At 42.5% G+C, this 19,442-nt stretch overlaps 1 protein-coding gene across 1 annotated transcript; it reads right to left on the bottom strand.

Moving 5' to 3' along the window:
- Positions 1–575: 575 nt before the first annotated feature.
- On the bottom strand, positions 576–14,696 carry spon2a (spondin 2a, extracellular matrix protein). Its single transcript, XM_037262330.1, has 7 exons — positions 14,395–14,696; positions 12,299–12,380; positions 8,213–8,441; positions 5,637–5,857; positions 2,587–2,778; positions 2,018–2,189; positions 576–1,374 (listed from the first exon to the last, which is right to left on the bottom strand). Exons 3-7 carry the CDS (start codon positions 8,439–8,441, stop codon positions 1,184–1,186), a joined length of 1,005 nt encoding a protein of 334 aa, XP_037118225.1. The 5' UTR covers positions 12,299–12,380; positions 14,395–14,696; the 3' UTR covers positions 576–1,183.
- Positions 14,697–19,442: the final 4,746 nt, after the last annotated feature.

Below are 19,442 nucleotides of genomic sequence, written 5' to 3'. Positions count from 1 at the left end.
CCGTGGGGACTAAGCGGTACAGAAAATGGATGGATGGATTATCTGTTGCCATCAGAAAAACTAACTATGAAGATAACACGCAACCATTCACCCTCTGATGACGTGTGGTATTTGATCAATATGCGGTTACAGTCATTCATAGTTCATTTCACTGTAAGTGGCTGCATCTCTGGTTCAGGCATGCCTCCAACAACTGTGGAAGGCTCTCTGTGCTAGGGGTCAGAGGTCATCTTTAAACAACCCTGATCCAAGTAGAACATATTTTACTTCCCACAGGCCAATTTGCAGACTGTTCGACTCTGCTGTCAGGTAAAATAAGGAACAAAATGGTTTCAGATGATGTCTAAGTATGGAAGAGACTCTTAAAAAGATATGTATGATTTAGTAAATAACTGTGGATTAAAAGGCATTTTCTTTAAGCTTTTTCTGTTGACTAGATTTTCCTCAACAATGTAGAATTTGAATCGGATAATCGCTAGCTGTCAATAAAGTTCTCTTTCTTAATAAAGTTCTCTAAGAGCTGTGGAAACAGGAAGATGTTTATTTTCCCAAATTGAAAGCCACACACAAGTGTCCTATTGTGAAAAACACTTCACGTTTATTCATGAGTAATACATGAGTTAGAATACGGTATATACAAAACGTTAACATTAAAATAACCAAAATAGAACAACGTATAAATATTCCCTTTAAAAATGGCATCTTGTTTTAAAACAAATAAGCTTCTTTACTGGCTGGATGGATGTTTTAAGCCGTTATTCATGTTCATCAGTTGGGGCGTGAGGTTATTTTGGAAAGTGCTGTATGTGGCCAGTGGTCAGTGAAAAGAGTTTGCTGTGTGCGTAATAGAGCGACTGTGGGCAGGCACTTGACTGACTTGATGGAGGTTACAGAGGACTCACTTGAATTCATTTAACTTTTACTCACCTCAGCAACAACACCTCACATGAAGTTTTTTTTATTTTTATTTGTTGTTGTTTTTCACCATTGGTCCAACACTCTGCTACATTTGCCATCAAGGGAGAACTACACACTAAAACTAATAGGCAACACAATAAATGCAGTCTTGACAGGGAGGAAAATCCTTTGCATTACCAAGGGAATAATGCAAAAAAGTTTCTCAGTCCAGCAGTAATACCATGAGTCCCAGTGTTGAATACTGGCAGCAACCGTGATCTGTGGGTTAGTGGCGCTTCTTCACGCATCTGTGCGGTAGGCACTCAGCTTGTTCCTCCAGCTCAGGGCAAGGATCGCCTGCATTGGCCGGCCGTAGAAGGATGTAGCGTGTGCGATGGCGGACGCCGCCTTTGGAGCAGGGCCCCAGACACAAGCCCCAGGATGACCAGAGAGACACTTCACAGTCGAGTGGAGTTACTATGTCAGTGGAAAAACAGATAAATATTGATTAAACTGCAACTGAACCACTTTCGATGAGGTAGTAAAACAAGATTCTTGTTATCCATAAAAATGACAACCACAGTTTTATTTCATAATTATTATAGGAAACCTGAGCATTTATATGGCAAGCAACAATTCCAGTGATGATTGAATGGTTGGTATGAACAAATAACCTTTCACACACAGTCAATTTAATTTGGAATGTGGGAGGGAACCGAATACTGAGAAGAAAAAAAAGCATGGGTAGAACATGCAAATTCCACACAGAAAGGCCAAAGCCAGCAGGCCCTGATTCTTCTGTCACAAAAAAAATATTCTAATGCTGTGGGTGTGATAAGAGTGATTTTGTTGTAAGCAAATTTATATGACTTTTTTGCAAAATTGTAGAGGGGTCAGGTGGCTAAGTTGGCAGTTGCTAAATTGGCAACAGTGCTGTTTCTTCCTATATTCCGGCAGCCTGTATCAGCCTTGTGTCACTCTGCTGCCTCCCTCAGGTCTATCCTGGTACTACGGCAGACATCTGCTTTGGTGGAGGATATTTCCAATTGTTGGTGGAGACACATGATCATTATGTGTGTGCTGTGCTGTGCTGTTGATCATCTCAACAACGAGGGCTCACCTGAGAATCTCTGAGGAGTGATGGAGTTTGGGAGGATGTGATTGGACATGGGTACTTGGCGGTGAAGAGATCTGCTCTGCCGTGTGATCTTTATGCTGGCAATGGGTGGAAGTTCATTCAGGCGTGGATAGTAGAAGGAGTTGGCGGGGTGGTTTGGCATCTGAGAGGTGATCTGAAAGACACATAGAAACAAAAACATACCGTCAGGCATAATTCACTCAGCGAGCCAACAAATGTCAAAGAGCCCAACTTTTAAATGCCTTTTGTTATATAAGAAAGGTCTTTTTTTTATTATATGACTTCAGGTCAGGTGAGTTCTGCCAAGCTTTCACTTCTAGGGGAAATCTGCTGAAGTCCTACTTCTCAATCTATTTCTCATACGAGCAGTTGAGACATTGACCCCATCTTGTCAAACATTGGAAATAATGGCTATACTTCTCTTTGTATACTGTTTGCAATATATTCTCAAATGCTGTAACGGACAAATACATAGAACCAGTGTCGATAGACGTAATACCGCTGTCAAATGTCTGTTTTGTAGGAGTAACCATTTTAAGACCCTAATTTACCTTTGAGATGTTTTCTGGAGGACTGGTGGGAAAGTTAGGGGAGGAGAAAGTGAACCCGCTGTCGGTCCCGGCGTCATAAGGTTGCAGGTCAATGGTCACGTCCTGTTTCCAGTGACCGCCCTCGCAAAGGTTTAGGCTGTCCACGCCGACAAACCAGTCAGGGCTGGGGATCATCTTCACCATCAGAGACAGCTGAAACAATATGATCATCAATATGCTTTTCAGGTTTGTGCTTCTAATGTTGTCATCACATTTTAATTGTAAAGGTGAGAGAAACTGCTTGAATTCTGTTGTGCAGATGCAAGGACGTATTTTCACATTTTGCATTTACAGTCTACTTGGGACCAAGTGACCGACCAGATTCAGGATGAATCTCCATCTGTAGGTCAGGAGCAGTACGCTTTGATCTTGCAGTTGACGATTTCTCGATAAAACAAGTCTGACAGACAGACGGACGTGTTTAGGATTTACTGGCCCTGGCAAAAAGTATGCCCAGGGGAGACATGTTGATACCACGTGCGCAAGCCAAAGTAAAAACCACCTCGACCGTATTTCTTCATCCAATGATAAAAAGAAAGACCCGCATGCAGGTTCCTATGCATGTTTGCCTGTGTGATGAATATTTTCCGTTAGCTCATGACCTCATCCAGGAAGTAGCCTGGGGGTCAGTCAGCACATGCTGGGCTGGCTCACACCCAGAAACCTGCAGAACCTTTTTATATCTGAAGAACTGCTGAAAATAGGAGCCATGCTGACATCGTCAATGAACCAATCAAGGTCTCTCTTTTTGTCCAGCAAGAAAACTCTTCCACTAACTAGATGTTTACCTCGGGATTCGTGCCCAGTGTGACTCACAATGGCAATTGTACAAATAAAACAACAGCAAGAAGCTCATCAGGTTTATGGAGACATGTCGTACTATCCGTGTTTGAGACACCGTATTTGTGGCTTTGTGCATGGCTGGAGAAGGATAGCCTAAAAAACAAGCTTGCATAAAAGCTGAATAACAGATGAAGCAGTCAACAGACACTCATCATTCTGTCATGTTCTACAAACCGCACAACTGTCTGACCCGCATTGCCTTTCCGCCTCTGGTCTAGAAGAATTCGGCCCGGTCGACAGACGCCTCAGATGATGATAAGTTGACAACAACGAAGTGCTCCAGCGGGATTGTTTATGATTTTCAGGGCTCCCAAGGTCTGGCGGCCAATAAAGATAATGTAGGTCACCAGGCACATAGCAATGATTAAAAACACACCACTATCCATCTTTCTCATGAGACAACATAAAGCAACGCACAAAATGGTGTTTTAGTTCAATATTATCTGTGTAGATTCAATATATTTTTATTGTTAAATAATTTATGAGTGGTGCACTCCAATGTATTCCCAGCCACAGAAGAGTCTCCGGTTGACCTTTGCAATTTTTTTTTCAGTACGGCAGCTAAGCCGTGACAACCAAAGTTGCAGCCAGGAAATCAAATTTGCCATCCTCATCCCACAGTGATTCGACACTTGATTGAGCTACCCTGATTTCTGCAGAAGTCTGACATCACACAACAATGGTGGCACTTGCTTGTATCAAATGATATTTTTTAAGGGAATATTTTAATGCAAAATGAGTATATGTTGTCACTTCAATCAATTAAAGGTATTACACCGGTAGGCTAAGTCGCTCAAACAGCACTGCATTTTATTCCAGGTACTTATGCTGTTTAGGAATGCCGTAACACTATCCGACGATGGCACACTGGTGCGACATTACACAAGTGTTGAGACTTGTGTACACAAAGAGGCATCGCAGTGGAGTCATTTCTATTTCCTGAGGTATTACGCAATCTCTGGAGACTTATGGTTGAGCCCTCTTATTGCTCATCCAAAAATCCGATTGGTGTCAGTCTTCATATCTAAATATAGTTCAGAGAAAGTAAAACCTGCTTCAAAACCGCTAGTGGTGCGAGATGGTTGAGCATTTCCAAGAAATTAGCTGTATTTATATTGTAATGTAATTTCAAAAGAAAGCTGATTGAGTGCAGGCGCCACAACTATTGCGTTAAAGACATCTGACAATCAGACAGAATTCAATGGGACAGGCGTCAGAGTCCAGACTGTGCAGGATGCACGTGGGCGTTTGTGGCTCCGGGGCCAGCAGCCTGATTGGGTGGTGGAAATCGGTGCTCAAGTGGTTCACTGTCGGACTGAATACGTTTTTTTTTTCTCATTTATCAAAATGTATGAAAGGTACCAAGAAAAGAGCGTCAGACAATTCCAATTCGGCACCATTATAAAAATCAGTGGCACGTTCAAGTGGTGTGGGGTTGCCCTAAAGCATTTCTCTTATTGGATTTCAGAGAACTGTCACTTCTTGGAGCACAGTCTTGGTTACAAGGACTTGACTAAGAACTGACAGATTGAAGTCCTCAATGGATAGAGCAGATCAAAATACAGTGTTGTTGCCAGAGAGGTGTCCTTGACCCAGACCTCCAACTAAGTGGAACGCAGTCATGTTGTGCAGCACGTGGCACCAACATTTGTAGTTGGTTATGTTTATGCAAGCAGTCAATAGGCGAGTTTTTTCAAGATCCGACAAATTAAGGCTTACTTCTACCTCGTCATCTTTTATATGGAGTTAGATTGGGGTCAAACGTTTTGTACTTGAAAAAGACTACAAACGAAGAGGAGGGAAAAATAATTTTGAATTATGTACATGGAAGGGATTTGAAGATGTAATCTAATACCCGGAGAGAGAGATACGGCCCTTATTCGTCCGACTTTAAATTGGTCTTGAAATGTGTTTAACTCAGACATTGGCTGGCCAGTTTGAGTCAAGATTTACAGCCCAGTTACGTTGTGTCACAATGCTATGATGTCACACGTTTCAACAGCTGACACAGCAGTTGCCTTTGCGTCTACGCTCCCTGCGGTGATCAAAGTTTACGGCTCCAAACCATACCGTTCCCGGTTGAACTGGACCGTTTGCAGGAAATGTGGCTTTTTAACGCTGTCTGAGCATATGCGTGTGCTTTTGTGAATGAGTTTGACTTCAAGTACCAGTGAGTTCCTGGGAAGCATGAGCAACTCCGTGGAGCTGTGCCCGATTCCGTTTGGGATGCCGGCCGTCCGGTACATGGTGCCGACCGAGCGTCTCCTCCTTGCCTCTTTGGCCGACTTCATCAGCTCCACCGTCACGCCAACTTCGGCAAAGTTCTGCACCCCTTCGCTGGCCTTAGCGCCCTCCTCCCAGAGCCGAAAATGGCGATTATGGCTCACCGCTGAAGTGAGAAAGACACACAAGAAAGAAGAGAAGACAGCAGTGAGATTCTTATTCTTTGGAATGCATCCCAATGTCAGTGAAGGACCACAGAGCCTCTGCCAGACGCTGAGATCACTTCCACCGTGCTGGAGTCTGTAGGTATTTCAATGACTGCCTCCAGCTTCCTGCATTTAAACACATAATCACCGCCGCCGCCCCAAAAGAGCTTAAATGCATATCTCTGAATACTTTCTTCATCTACACGGATAAAACCAATGTGCTTTGGCTGTCAAGATGTTCAAGTCCATGCGGTTCGCAGGTCTTTAATTCCTAAAAATCCTTACTTTACTGATATTTGTTTGCAAACTAACTAAACCATTTGTTTCACATTCTCAGATGTCGTCCCGGTTATCTGTGAAGGGACACTATATTTTGTTTAAAATGAAGCTTCTTATTGAAAAAAAAAAACACAGTAGCACTGGACTGGACCCAGTGGTTTTAAGGCCAGAGCAGGGTTAGCCAGAAACACGCTGACAAATGCTCTGATGGTTCTGCCTTACCTCACTTTGCAAGGTTCACACACACACGCACAAGCACACGCAGTCATACTTAAACACTCCTGACACATGTATTAATGCACACAGCGCAGCAAGCCACACACAAACACACAAACACACACACACACACACGCACACGCACAACGTGACCAGGACACTTCACACACTATCCCGTTACTCCCCGTTCTGTCATTACTTGTGCCCATAATTGCATTTCCATCCTAACTAGGTTCCCACAGGCATCAAGACCTTGAAATTCAATCACCCATCATGTTTTTTTTTTTAAACCCCACCAAGATATTAAGGCATCCCTTTTTTTTTTTTTTTTTTACACGCTTCATTCACCCAGAGCAGTGTCCTTGTCCCGTCACTAAAGGAGCCTTAAACCATTCTCCAAACATCTTGATGGGTTGTCCCCTCTTAAATCCATTGATGACACACTCTTGCCACCAAAGCTCTGGTTTCTGCCTCTTCATGGAGTAAGTAGGCCATCATCTTCTGGCAAGGTAGGACCAGTGCGGCTGAAACCGAAGCAAGCCACGGTCGCCACAGGCACTGACGCACAACCGTGGTCTGGCACAAACACACATGGACACACACATGCATCAACATCTGCCATCCATCCGTATTTGGAAGGGAAAAAGGAGCCGAGATGAACTTGAATTGTTTCCCATTCTGCTCCGAGCTTTAAGGAAAGTTCTGACCCGACCACGCCCCGATAGTCATCACCCACCTTCTCTCAGCCCCAAACCTCCGCTGCACTCTTTATCGCCAGCACTGTGGTAAACCAGTGGAAATGTGTGGGTGTGGGCGGGAGGAAGGGTAATAGAAAACTATCATAGATATGGCTGGACAGTCAGGAGACAGTTAGAGAAACACAGAAATCCATCTGGTAGCGTTTAGGCCGTCTGCTATTCACCACTTAGCTCATTAACATCCCGCCACTGCTCGTGTCTGTGAGCAGAAGTGCGTGCTGACAGCAAGGCCATAAAGTGACACTTGATAGAGAGCAAAAATACCAGTCAGCGGGCAATCTGAATGGTTTGGATTGGAAAAGGATGAAGGTGGAATGTCATCAACTACGATGGAACAAACTCAATTAAGCAAAGTGGGGATTTTGCATCGGGTGTAAGTGGAGAAGCGAGGCAGCAGACACAGCAGTTTGGTAAAAAGCAAGCATCGATCCATTTTCTATAGCGCTCGTCGAATCAGGGGTGAGGTGGAGCCTAACCCAGCTGACTCTGGGCAAGAGCCAGGAACACTGGACTGCTTGCCTGCCAAACTGAGGGCCAGTATTGGCAAATCCAGGGCCAGAATTGAAAAGCATGCCACACTGGATTTTTTAGCTACAGGTGCTTCAACTCTAATGTGGACCTGGATTTGCCACCTCTGATGGTACATGTTGACCACCGAGCATTTACACCCTCGTCTTTAGACTTTAGAGCAGGGATGTCAAGCTCCAGTCCTTGAGGGCTGCTGAGCTGCATATTTTAGTTTCCTTCCTCCGACACAGCTGATTCATTTTGCCAGCAAGCTCTGAAGAAGACTGATCACAACCCTAATCATTTGAATCGGAGGGAGTCATCTGAATCACCCAGGACAGTGGCCCTCCAGAACTAGGTTAGGACACTGCTGGTTTGAGAGGCAACTTTTGATCATTTGGGAGGAAGCCGGGGGAAACTCAAGCGCAGGGGAGAACATTCAAAATCTCAACAGGGAGGCTGAAGCCAGGATACGACACCAGTGTGACACAAGCCATAAAACTACCAAATTATTCAAAGATCAAAGTACTATTTAATGCCAGTATGACTTCTCACCTATGAGTTTGGACCACTGTGCAGGAGGCCTGAACAATGGATACTGCTTTGGGAAGGCCTGTGGACTCCAGTGGCCCGTAAATACCACAATGTAGGAAGCAGGGCCTTTGGCTGCGCATTCGCTCCCGTTGAGTGGCCGCAGAGGATCAGCAAAAGTGAGGCACAGCTTCAAAAGCACGACTAGAAGCGGCCACAGCCAAGCATTCTTCAGTTGTTGTGATGACATCATCTGAAAGAAACACACGGGTTAAATATGTGTCTTGACTAACTTATTGTTTCTGACAATCAGGGAATTTCTGCAAAGACATTCGCAATCTCTAGAGATGCTTGTTTTTATGTCCTGTTTTGAAACTCTTAATTGTCTTGTTTGTGAGTCAGCTGTTGTTGTCCAACTTCATTTAATGGCCATTCAACATCTCATTAAAGTGGCTTGAGGTAGAATTTGCATCCCACTTTATTAGTCTGTTGCTCACAGTCAAAATGCTCTATTAAATAGAATTAAATATAACTGTCATTGTTAACTATTATAAGCTACAATTACTGTCATTGAAATGTTGGCCGGGCTAAAATTGAATGAAGAGGTGTGCGCGCGCACACATGCACGCACACACTTTCTACTTAGATGGGACTGGACCTAATGTAAATGAACTTATAAAACGTGTTTACCAGTTGTTTGTTGCTATGTGCACAAAACAAGCCAACTATTTAGTTTTCTCCTCAATCAAGAACATTTTAGGAGCTGCAGCAAACGCGGACAAACTCAACAGTTGTTATAAAGAAGAGAAAATTATGACCTGTATTGAAATGTATATGTATAAAAAATGTATGTAGACGCTGTTGGTTCACTTCCCATCCATTGCTGTTTCCAGTGGGTTGTGTCACGAAGGGATTCCGTCGTAAAAACTCTGCCAAACAAATCATGCGAGTGACTCATTGTGGCTACCCCTGACGAGACAAGCCGAAAATCCCATACAAAAATAGCTAGAATGGGATTATTGTAGAATTACACCTCATAAAATTGTCATGTACACAAATAGATGATATCATCATGAACATTTAGGTAACCGATACGGGACAATCAATCGGTGGCTTGACATAGAAATGTCGCTATGAGCTCATAAAAGACCGACCTCATCCATCTCATCTAAGCTCCGTGAACCGTTTGAACTGCTTTGCCTTTTTTAAAATTCCACTATTGCCCATGGTTGTGTGTATGGGCGTGTGTGTGTGTGTGTGTGCCTACACTAGTGTTAAAGCCATACCAAAATAAGACAACATGGATCGCAATCCCTAATGATAGACGCAAATCCAGTCTGCTGTGCTGCTCTACTGACCTCAGCGACTGACCACGCGCTGGCCGCCAAGTCAGACTCGTACTGACTTCCTTTAATAAGCAGAGCAGCGAGACAGAGCTTATCTTTGAAGTTTGAATATTTAGGTCAGCTCGTCCTTTCATCACGTGCAAACCATACACAATGCACCCGTACTACTCATTCCCTCAGCAGAACATTTGTGACTCGATTACGTTTTTCACACGTCCTCCCTTAGCCTGTCACTGTTTAAAAAAATAATGAGTTGGGTGACCTCAAACTTAAAAATAACTTTGTTAGGCAATTGAACGAGACATTTTAAGTTTTGCTTTTGTGAAAGTTGGCTTTTCTGAATTTTGCAACAAAAAAAACAAGTGTACAGATTTATTGTGCCTTGTATTGAATCCCAACGTAAAGAAAATCATTTTGGAAAAAACACTGCTTTGGTGTGCCATGAGTGTCCATCGTTTATATTTTGAACTTTCTACCCGCTTAAATGACTGTTTTAGGCTGAAATATACAATTTGTTGTTATTTTTACACAGTCGTGTGATTGACATGGTCACATCACCCTCCCCCATCTTCTCTTTGGCTTCATTCATTCCATAATCCCTTTCTTTTAGCCATTATCCATCCTTTGATCACCTTACTTTCTCTTGTAATGTATCCCTTCTTTCCCATGATTAACCCATCCTCCCAAACTCTCCCTTTATTGTTCCCACTCTCAGTTTCTCCTCACATGGATCTCACCATCTAATTTCGTCCTCTCACTCATCCTACCATGGTTTGACCTCCCAACATTCACTCCATCATTCATTCTTCTTTCTGCGTTTGGTGAATTCCACCATTTGAGATTCTCTCCTCCTTCCCACATAGTCACTCGTCATCCTTCTTTATCCCGACTCCCATCCCACCATCCCATTCCTCCAGGGCATCCTACCTTGAGGTAATGTGATCGTATGTATTTGCTGTATTCTTAGCCTGTGTTTTGAGTCTTTTAACTATGTGTGTGCATGAGATGGAGAAACAGGAGAGTGACAGCCTTCGACAGCCCGCTGTGCCGTTTCGGTGCGCTACTATACTATAACTAAACCTGGGAGCAGCTGCAGAATGCCCTCAGTTAAATTTGGTCAAGTGGACTAGCACACAAAAAAGCACGCGTGTGCACATTGTCCCCAAGGTCTATTTCAAGGGGTCAGATTGTGTTACTTGGCCCTCGGAGCTGCAAAACTCCCAAGTCTTGACACTTTTTTTCCCCCTAGAGTCCAGGCCTGTACGTGACGAGTGTTTTATCAATTCCCGGGCTCCACGAAGCGTGCGTGCGTGCAGCACTGTTTTAAGAGCCTGCTGTAAAAGTCCTTGCAGGACGGAGATGCAAAAGAACGTGATCATCTCAATGGCTGTGGGAGAAGTAGAGAAGGTGAGATGCTAAGTGATAAAACTAACTTTAGAAGGTCACTTTTGTGGAACTCAACTCATGACATAGCAACTTAGTAGTGTTTTTAAATTGATATCTGATGACCTGCTCTCCGTCTCTTGCAACTTGTATCTTGACTGCTGCTAATGCAATAATACGTACTGATTAATAACTAAAGGTAAATTGTGAAGAATGCTGCTATATTATTATGTACTATGTCCCGTTCTTGTGATATATTGGGGATTTTTGAAAAATGTAATGGGTCTTTACAGAATATACCGATGTAATGGATGCCATGGGCTGCACAGTAGTACATAAAACTTCACTTTCTGTACCTCCCACGGGGTGCTGACTGCTTAGCTAGCAGGCGGTGACAGTACGGGTTCGATCCTCGAGTGGGGCAGACGGGAAAAGGGCATATGGGCAAGTCTGAATTTAGAGCTGCATGCCTTCGTTGTATTACAGCGTTGTGGCACCACATGCCGGACATCACTGAGGTTTACTGGATGAGATGCAACAACGTACAGTATATGTTGCTATTCTGTGCGAATTAAAGAAACCGTTGTTTGAAAATCTATACACTTAATTACTGCAAAATCTATGCTATTTTTTATTTTCTCATCTATGGTGCTCTCCATTATATGTTACCATTAATCTAGTTGACTTTTGTTTCACAATTTTCTATTTTCTTTCGTTTTGTCAGTTTTACAGCAAACTTTTACTGGGCCTGACAGCTTGAAACGGAAATTTTTTCTGGGAACTGTGCAAGTCTTCTTTTTGTGTCCTCTATCTGATTCCGGGATGTCGTGACAGCCAACACAATTACAAGAACAGCCCGCCCTTGGTAAAATCTCTGTAAAAACAAAAACAACTCACTCCAGGATTTTAGGATGTGTTCTAAATTATTTACTCATTCCCTAATCTCGGATCTTTACACTACAGGCATTTTCACATGGCGGATGTTTTTGGGCAAATAACATAGTTTTCTTGAACCTCTTGCTATTAATTAGTTCTGAGAGCCTGACTGTCGGTTTACTGATTTGATCAGAAAGTAAAACAAACACTAGGGGGCCTATTTTTATGCCGAGCCTAAATTTGGCCCAAGCACAATCATTTCCTTTCGGTGCCTACAGTTAGACACACTAGGTGTTTGCGCCGTTGTGGGAGTGAACACAGCTGAATTGCTTCTCGGCGAATGGAAGCTGCCCTTTAAATTTATTCACAACAATATTCGCCCAGCCATTCTATGAAATATGAGTAGTAGAAGTAAAGATAACAGCGTGGACAGACGTCACTGCAAAAATGGTCCATTGCTTATTTCATCTTAAGACAGTGCGGAGTACAACAAACAAGTTCTGACCTGGATTTTCAGCAATGTGGGTTAATGAAAGTTCACCAGCTGGAGTCAGAGGTTTTCCTTAACAGCCACTGTCCCGTCTGCTCTGTTTTGAGGATGGAAAAGGAGGTCAGTGCTGTCAGGCTGTTTTACATCATCAATCATCAACTTTGAAAGAAATGCACTCCCACACATCCTTACACACACAAAGCGCATCTATTTCTGTGCAATTTGTCCTTTTCAAGAGCAAAAGGCAAATCTGTTCAGGCAATTAGAAGATGTCATGTGACCACTGCAGCAATAACAATCATCAATTGACCCCAATTCTAGACAATGAGACTTGGGGTGTCTTTTGACGAAATCTGTCAGTCAACACACAGACATGACAGACTGATGACTCCTGCTGCTGCTGCTAAAAAATACAGTATATGCACCACACAGTCTTGAATGTACGCTTAGTTTGATTTCACACTTACATTATTACGTTGATTATGCACAGACGCACCGTGTTTTTTTTCTTTCCATCCAGACAGAAGACATAATAAAAGCAGGGGATGTGGCGAGGGGCCAAATGTGCCGCCACATGGGCACCTCTCACTGTGTAATTACGGCAGAGTCATGCAGAGATAATATACACATTGACCTCAGCTCTTATACACAGGCGAGGAGTTATGCACGCACAAGCGTACATTTGCACACGCGCAAAGTCAGCTCAGATGTTGGTTTTTAACAAGAAAATGTCAGGAAGGTCATTCGGCGCGTTCCTCCTCAGATGTGATCAAAGTTGGCAAGCGCTGACGTACGGAGAAAGATAAATACTCTCAATTCTGGAACTGTTGACTGACTCATGCAGGCAGAGAAAGGGAAACAATGACAGAGTGGGCAAGCGTTCAGAGAGGAAAGTGAAACGACTACAGATCTTCAAAGCCTCCATTACTAACATATTTTGAACCGAAGGAACCTGAAATGAAGTATACTCCCGTGTCAGGTGATGCTACAAAATTTGAAATGACAGTTTTGGTCAGTATTCAAATTTTGTGGAAGAAATTTGCATGGAATGCTACTTGGCAATATGTGGTGGAGCTTGAAATGCATTGTGTGTGTGTGTGTGTGTGTGTGTGTGTGTGTGTGTGTGTGTGTGTGTGTGTGTGTGTGAGAGTGTGTGTGTGTTTAAACACAATTTAATATATCTACTTTTTATTATGTAATATTTATTGATAAGAGTGGGTGCCTGCATTTTAGCTAGTGAATATTTGAATTTCTCAATGAGGACAAATAAAGGAGTGGTGCCACAAGGTGAGTAAAAGTAATGATCTTTCATTGGCTGACAGGGACACTATTTTGAATGTGCAGTGTTGACGTGGTGTGGGGCAAAATTACATTTTTCTTTTGAAATATGTACAGGGCCCCAAATCTCTGTTGATCTACTGCTAGCAATTTATATAGAAATAATAAATATATATATAAGTATATTGTAATACATTAGATAACATAATACATAATACAGACGTAGTACATATGGTTGATATAAAAATGATTATGTTCATAAATGTGATAAAGCGACCACTAAACTGCACAACTGTTTGAAAAAAATATTTCATTCAAGTAAAAATAAAAACATGAGGTTGCAAAAGTGTGCACACCCTCTTAGCAGACAAACTCTAAAGTTGAGCTCTACTTGCAGGCTTTTCCTAATATTTTTTCACATCACATCCTACAGCATTAGCCCTGATTCCCACAGAGCTTCTATGGCTCTGGCTCTCCCTGAAAAAAATAAAGGTATAAATAAACAAGTGTGTGTTTGTTTACGTTTTCATAGAGTATAGTATGCGAGTGTGCATGTGTGTCCATTCACAAATGCAATCAAATGAAAAGGAATTTTGAAAATAAAAAAAAATCCCTAGCAGGGCATGAATCAACATACTCTGTGTAATATTACAATGAAGTTTAAAATAAAAACGTATCCAAATTCTCTACACTGCGACATGAAAACTTCACATACACTTGAGTGGAATTCCAAATGCAGCGGCAGATCTTTTTCCAATTTGCGTCTTCAACAGGGAATGGAAGAAATTGTCTCTGCATGGAGAGAACGATTTTTATAGTGTAGTGTATCCTACCTGTGTTGCTTCAAATCAATAAGTGGCTGAGACACGCTGCTGCCCGGTGGCCGGTTCGATACCTCTGCGAGGACGCAAGCTCCACGTGTCGCCTAAGCTGTCACTGGCGCAACCTTATCAACTTTTACCGGCTTTATCCCTCCCTTCTCTCTCTCTCTCATCGCTGTCTCCCACTGTCGCCCACCTCTTTCTGTGGCTTTCTCCTCCCCCTCCTCTTCCCCTGCCTCCCCTTGTATGGGAAAGAGGTTAAAAGAGCATTTCTCCTCTCCTCCACTGTCTACATCCTTCCTCCTTCAGCCCTCTTTTCCCTCTCTCTGCTGACAAGTTAATCAACACCACATTGCACTTCACTGCTCTGCATTATGTATTCATGTGCAGGTGTGAGGATTCTAAGAATATATAGTCGGGGAAATTTGAAATGGAGACAGCAGTTGTTTAGTGAGTGGAGAAGAAAAGCCTGAATGATGTGGCAGATCCAACTGTGATGTCAACTGAAAGGCTGCTTTTCTTCAGGTCGGTGTGTGTGTGTGCACGCGTGTGTCAGACGTGTAGTCACTACAGCTGCTACACACATGGTCAACTCGGGAGGTTTTTTTTTTTTTGTTATGGGCCGCCCCTCACTCATCATCATGTCAAAGCTCACGCTAAATGAAGCTGCGTGTGGAAATGTTTTTATAAAACAGGAGTATATATGAAGGGAGGGAGCTACATTGCTGATTGATGTCAATGACCTCAGCATCTTACACTAATGAGAAACAGTACAAATACACAAGTGTGTACATGCATGAGTGGACACACAAAACGACTCATTATCTGAACTCTGCAATAACCCCATTACAAAATTGTGGGCATTGAGATCTTAATGATTACCTGGAACACTGTGGTCATTTACAGTACACGCACATGCACCAGACTGTGCGAATGAGGCAAATGTCCAAACGAGCGCTCGGGTTGCTTCCTGTCAATGACGTGTACACATCATTGTCACACGGGCCAAGTCAGTGAAGCATTGCGTAAGAAAACCGGAGCTAATCTATTCGTTCAATGCTTCAGTGACACAAACCTTCAGAACCTCCGGCACAACGCAAAAATAGAGTGGAACCTCTGAGGTCAACAAAATGATTCTTGGATGTTGGACTAACTTCTTTCAAAACAAATTGTCCAATAGGAAATCATGGAAAATTGATGAATTTTTTCCAGGGTCAAACTGTCAAACTGGTATACAGTTATCCCAACCATTATGCCTTGGGACGGTATCGGAATTCGTGCTGCTGGAAATTATCCAATTGGTTTGAAAATTATTGATTTACGAATAAATAATGTACAGTATCATCGTTTATCTATTTATCCTAACACATTAAACGTTCTTCCACGAGATGTGTGAATCCATCATACACGTACAAATTGGGCTTTAATTTTGCCCTCAGATTTTTTTTTTCAAAATGTTGAATATTTGCCTTAGTTACATAAAGGTTGGAAAAACTGCCTTAAGTAACATTCACGATGCTCATATGTTTTTCTACATCTTATCCTCTTCAGGGTGGCAGAACCTAGCCCAGCTGACTTCACTTTGGAGGGCAGGTGGCAAAGCCATTGAAAACAATGTCTGGACACTATTTGAACTCACAGCATTGGTTTGAAAAAAATGAGAACCGAAATCAGATCAGCATATAATCCATATCTTGTGACTGAGGTTTTGACAGAAAATATCCTTTTGGAAATAGTTATTTGCAATGCAACGCAGCATAGTGCCATTATGTCAAACTGAGTGACAATACTGTATATGGCACCGGCCCTGCTTGGTTTTGTTTGACTTTAGTCCAGACTGGTTGTCAGTAAATCACAAGGTCCACAGAAACAAACAGCCATTCCAATTCACATACACACCTTTGAAATATTTATCGTCTTCGATTATCCGAACATCCTGTGTACGCGCTACTCTGCTTCTAGCTCAAAAATCAGCCGAGAAAAGCTCCAGCTCACCCACAACACTAATAACAATACACGCTCTAGAAAATGGATTGATGCAATGAACTAAGGTGCATGCGGAATATGAGCAGAAACTGGAGGACGCACAGAAACACACAAACAAGAAAAACATGCTGCAGGTTCCTTTTTTTTGACTGTCAGGAAGTGTATGGCTGGACAAGTGTTACATTTTGTTGGGCACAGTCATACATCCATCCACCCATTTTCTGTACCGATTTCAGCGGAGAGGCGGGATACAACTCGGACTGGATCCCAACCAATCTCGTCCCACCGCACGTACTGCTAGTTCTAGCGTGAGAATGGATTTCATTACCATGACGACTAGGGCGAACTAGGAGTGGCTCCAAGTCCAAAAAACCAAGTGCCAACTGTAAAGCACACAGAGCCCCTACAAATTATGGATCCTATTTTCCCTCACGAGGGCAACGCTTCATCACGGAGTCAAAAGAATTATTTTACAATTATCTTTAGTGTTATTAATAAGTTTATATGAAAACGAGGTTTAAACAAATTCTCCAACGCAAGACTCAAACAGGTTACTTTGTTGCTCACTGAACTGGGAAACATTTCAGGCACGTTTTTTTGATTGTCATTTTCCGAGTTGTGCATCCAGTGGAGTCATTCAAATTCTAATGTATAGCAGATTCCCAAGGAGCAAGTGAATATGAATGAAACTGTATTATGTAATAATACCAATAATACTTTGGAAGAAAAATACGAGAAGATTGCAGTGTATGGCCAAAACGGATGACTGGTGATATTCTAGACCAAAAAAAAAAGCCTGGTCATTTTTAATAGTATTTTAAGAATGTTTTTGTATATGGGTGAGCGTTCTAACATTGCCATAGCAGCAATTAGCTTTATAAATATACAATGAGGGAAACGGGCTTCTGGGCAAAGAATGAAGTCATGCACCCACATGTGCAATGCAATCTGAGCTCTGTTATGATAGCTGCTGCGGCCTGGTGCGTGCATGTTCATGCGTGGCATAGCGAGATGGCAGCACAAAGTGGAGACTTGGACGTATGCTATGTCGAATCTTTATACCCCAAATAAGGCTCGGGGGGGACACTAAATTGAGTCAGACCTCGAATTCTATATCTGGTTGGCACATATGGCCCAGCAAGCGGCCTCGCACTGTAGCTCTTTACTTGCCTCTTGCACTTAAATGTCAGCATTCAGTGAAAATACTGCCAAGAGTCGCAATCAGGGGCTTCTGAATTTTCATTGCATTTATAACGTTGAAGTCTAAACAACCACGTGGCAGCAACTTGGCTGTCAATGTGGGGTTAATGGGCAATGATGCCAATCTGAATGATACCTTCTATATATTGAACTTTTGTGCAAAATATTTTTTTTGGGCAAACCCTAACCCAAATGGAGATTCCTGGCAGCATGGTGCTTGAGTGGTTAACATGTCTGCCTCGCAGTTCTGAGATTGGCGCCAACACCAACGGCAGCGATGCTGGATGAAGATGCCCCATCTTTCAAATACACTATTCTGGAATGCAATAATTTTAAAGTACAAAGGCAAGCATGACTGCATAGAGTTTGGCTGGCTGCGCAGATTAGCATAAGATAACAGCCTTAGCTTCTGACAAGCAGCACATACTGTACTTCATTGCGAGGGGAAGTTGTGGACACAGTTGCAATAGGTTATTTGTGCTTGGCCATATGTCTGCTGCATGCTTCACATACATTGGCCAGTACAAGTGTAATTCAGCGGGTCGGTGATGAAGTGCTGCTTCAACGAGACAAAATATAATCCATTCTGTTTTTGTGGGGGTGCTTACATGCACTTCACAGTTCGAACGTGCGTATTTCAGACTCGCGACTCAAGCATCCAAGTTTAGCTTGAAAAGATATTTATTTTCATTTAAGTTATGCAAGTTAAAAGTCACGGTTTGGAAGTGAAATATACGTTTCTCATTTTTTTAAATTGCAAAAACCTGACATTTAAACAGGATTACTCGTCGTTTAATGTTTTGTCACAATACCGTGGAAGAATACAGTACATGCCAACTCAGATAATGTACCGTAATTTCTGGACTGTAAGTCGCACCCGAATATAAAAGGAACCAGCTAAAATCTTGCTTTGTTCATATATGAGCAGCACTGGACTATAAACCGCAGGTGTTTTAGTGTTTGATTTCCATATATGAGAGAATATGCACAAATCATAAAAGTCATGCAAAATCCATAGATAAGGCGCACTGGACTATAAGACGCAGGGTTCAAAGCTTGTACAAAAGGTAGCGGCTTATAGTCCGGAAAATATGGCTCATTGTGTGTGCTTCGATCCCCTGTGTACGCTCACGTTGGTAAGACTTTAGGAAGCTCTCTTTGGCCTGGTCACCAGTCAAAGCAGGGCACACAAACAACCATTCACACATATGGACAATTAGGTTTTTCGGAGCATATGGCTAATTAGGCAAACTCCACACAGATGTTGCAACATGGATTCAAACCACATTCTATTAACTGTGAAGCAGATGAGTTAACCACCATTCCACCAAGTTGAATCAATTAAATCATTCAAAGGTTTAAGAGCCAAAGTGGGGGGCGGGGGGGGGGGGGGGGACGCTGCCAATGCGCACTCCATCAACATGAATGTCATGTAAACTGAGAGGAGGTAACAAATGCAATTACAATTTTATAGATTACCTGCAAAAGGTTGTGGTCCCACCATTGCCTGCCAGCAATAGGATGAGTGTTCCAAAAGTGTTTTTGGAAGAGCAATTCGGTTTAGTGGGGAAATACCCTCATTCCCGGATGCAACGCTCCTGAGGGCATTCCATCCCCTTGAGTTTGTTGCACTGTTACTGTGTGGAGAAAACAAAGGTAGCGGTAAAAAAAAAAAAAAAAAAAAACAATGTTCATCATGTCATCATTTCAGGGAAGAAAAAAAGGGTTAACCCTTCATTTTGGTGTGTCCAAATTAGAGGACATTTATTTTCACTTGCCAAGTGTTTTATTGTTTTTACATATGTATGCTTTGTCTGACAGTTAAAAAGAAACATTGCTTGCTTACACAGTTAATCTGTGGTAGACAGTTTAAC

Source organism: Syngnathus acus, chromosome 10, assembly GCF_901709675.1.
Source record: "Syngnathus acus chromosome 10, fSynAcu1.2, whole genome shotgun sequence".
NCBI classification, from domain to species: Eukaryota; Metazoa; Chordata; class Actinopteri; order Syngnathiformes; family Syngnathidae; genus Syngnathus; species Syngnathus acus.
Note: the sequence above shows the minus strand (reverse complement) of the source record. Positions and strands in the feature narration are given on the sequence as shown.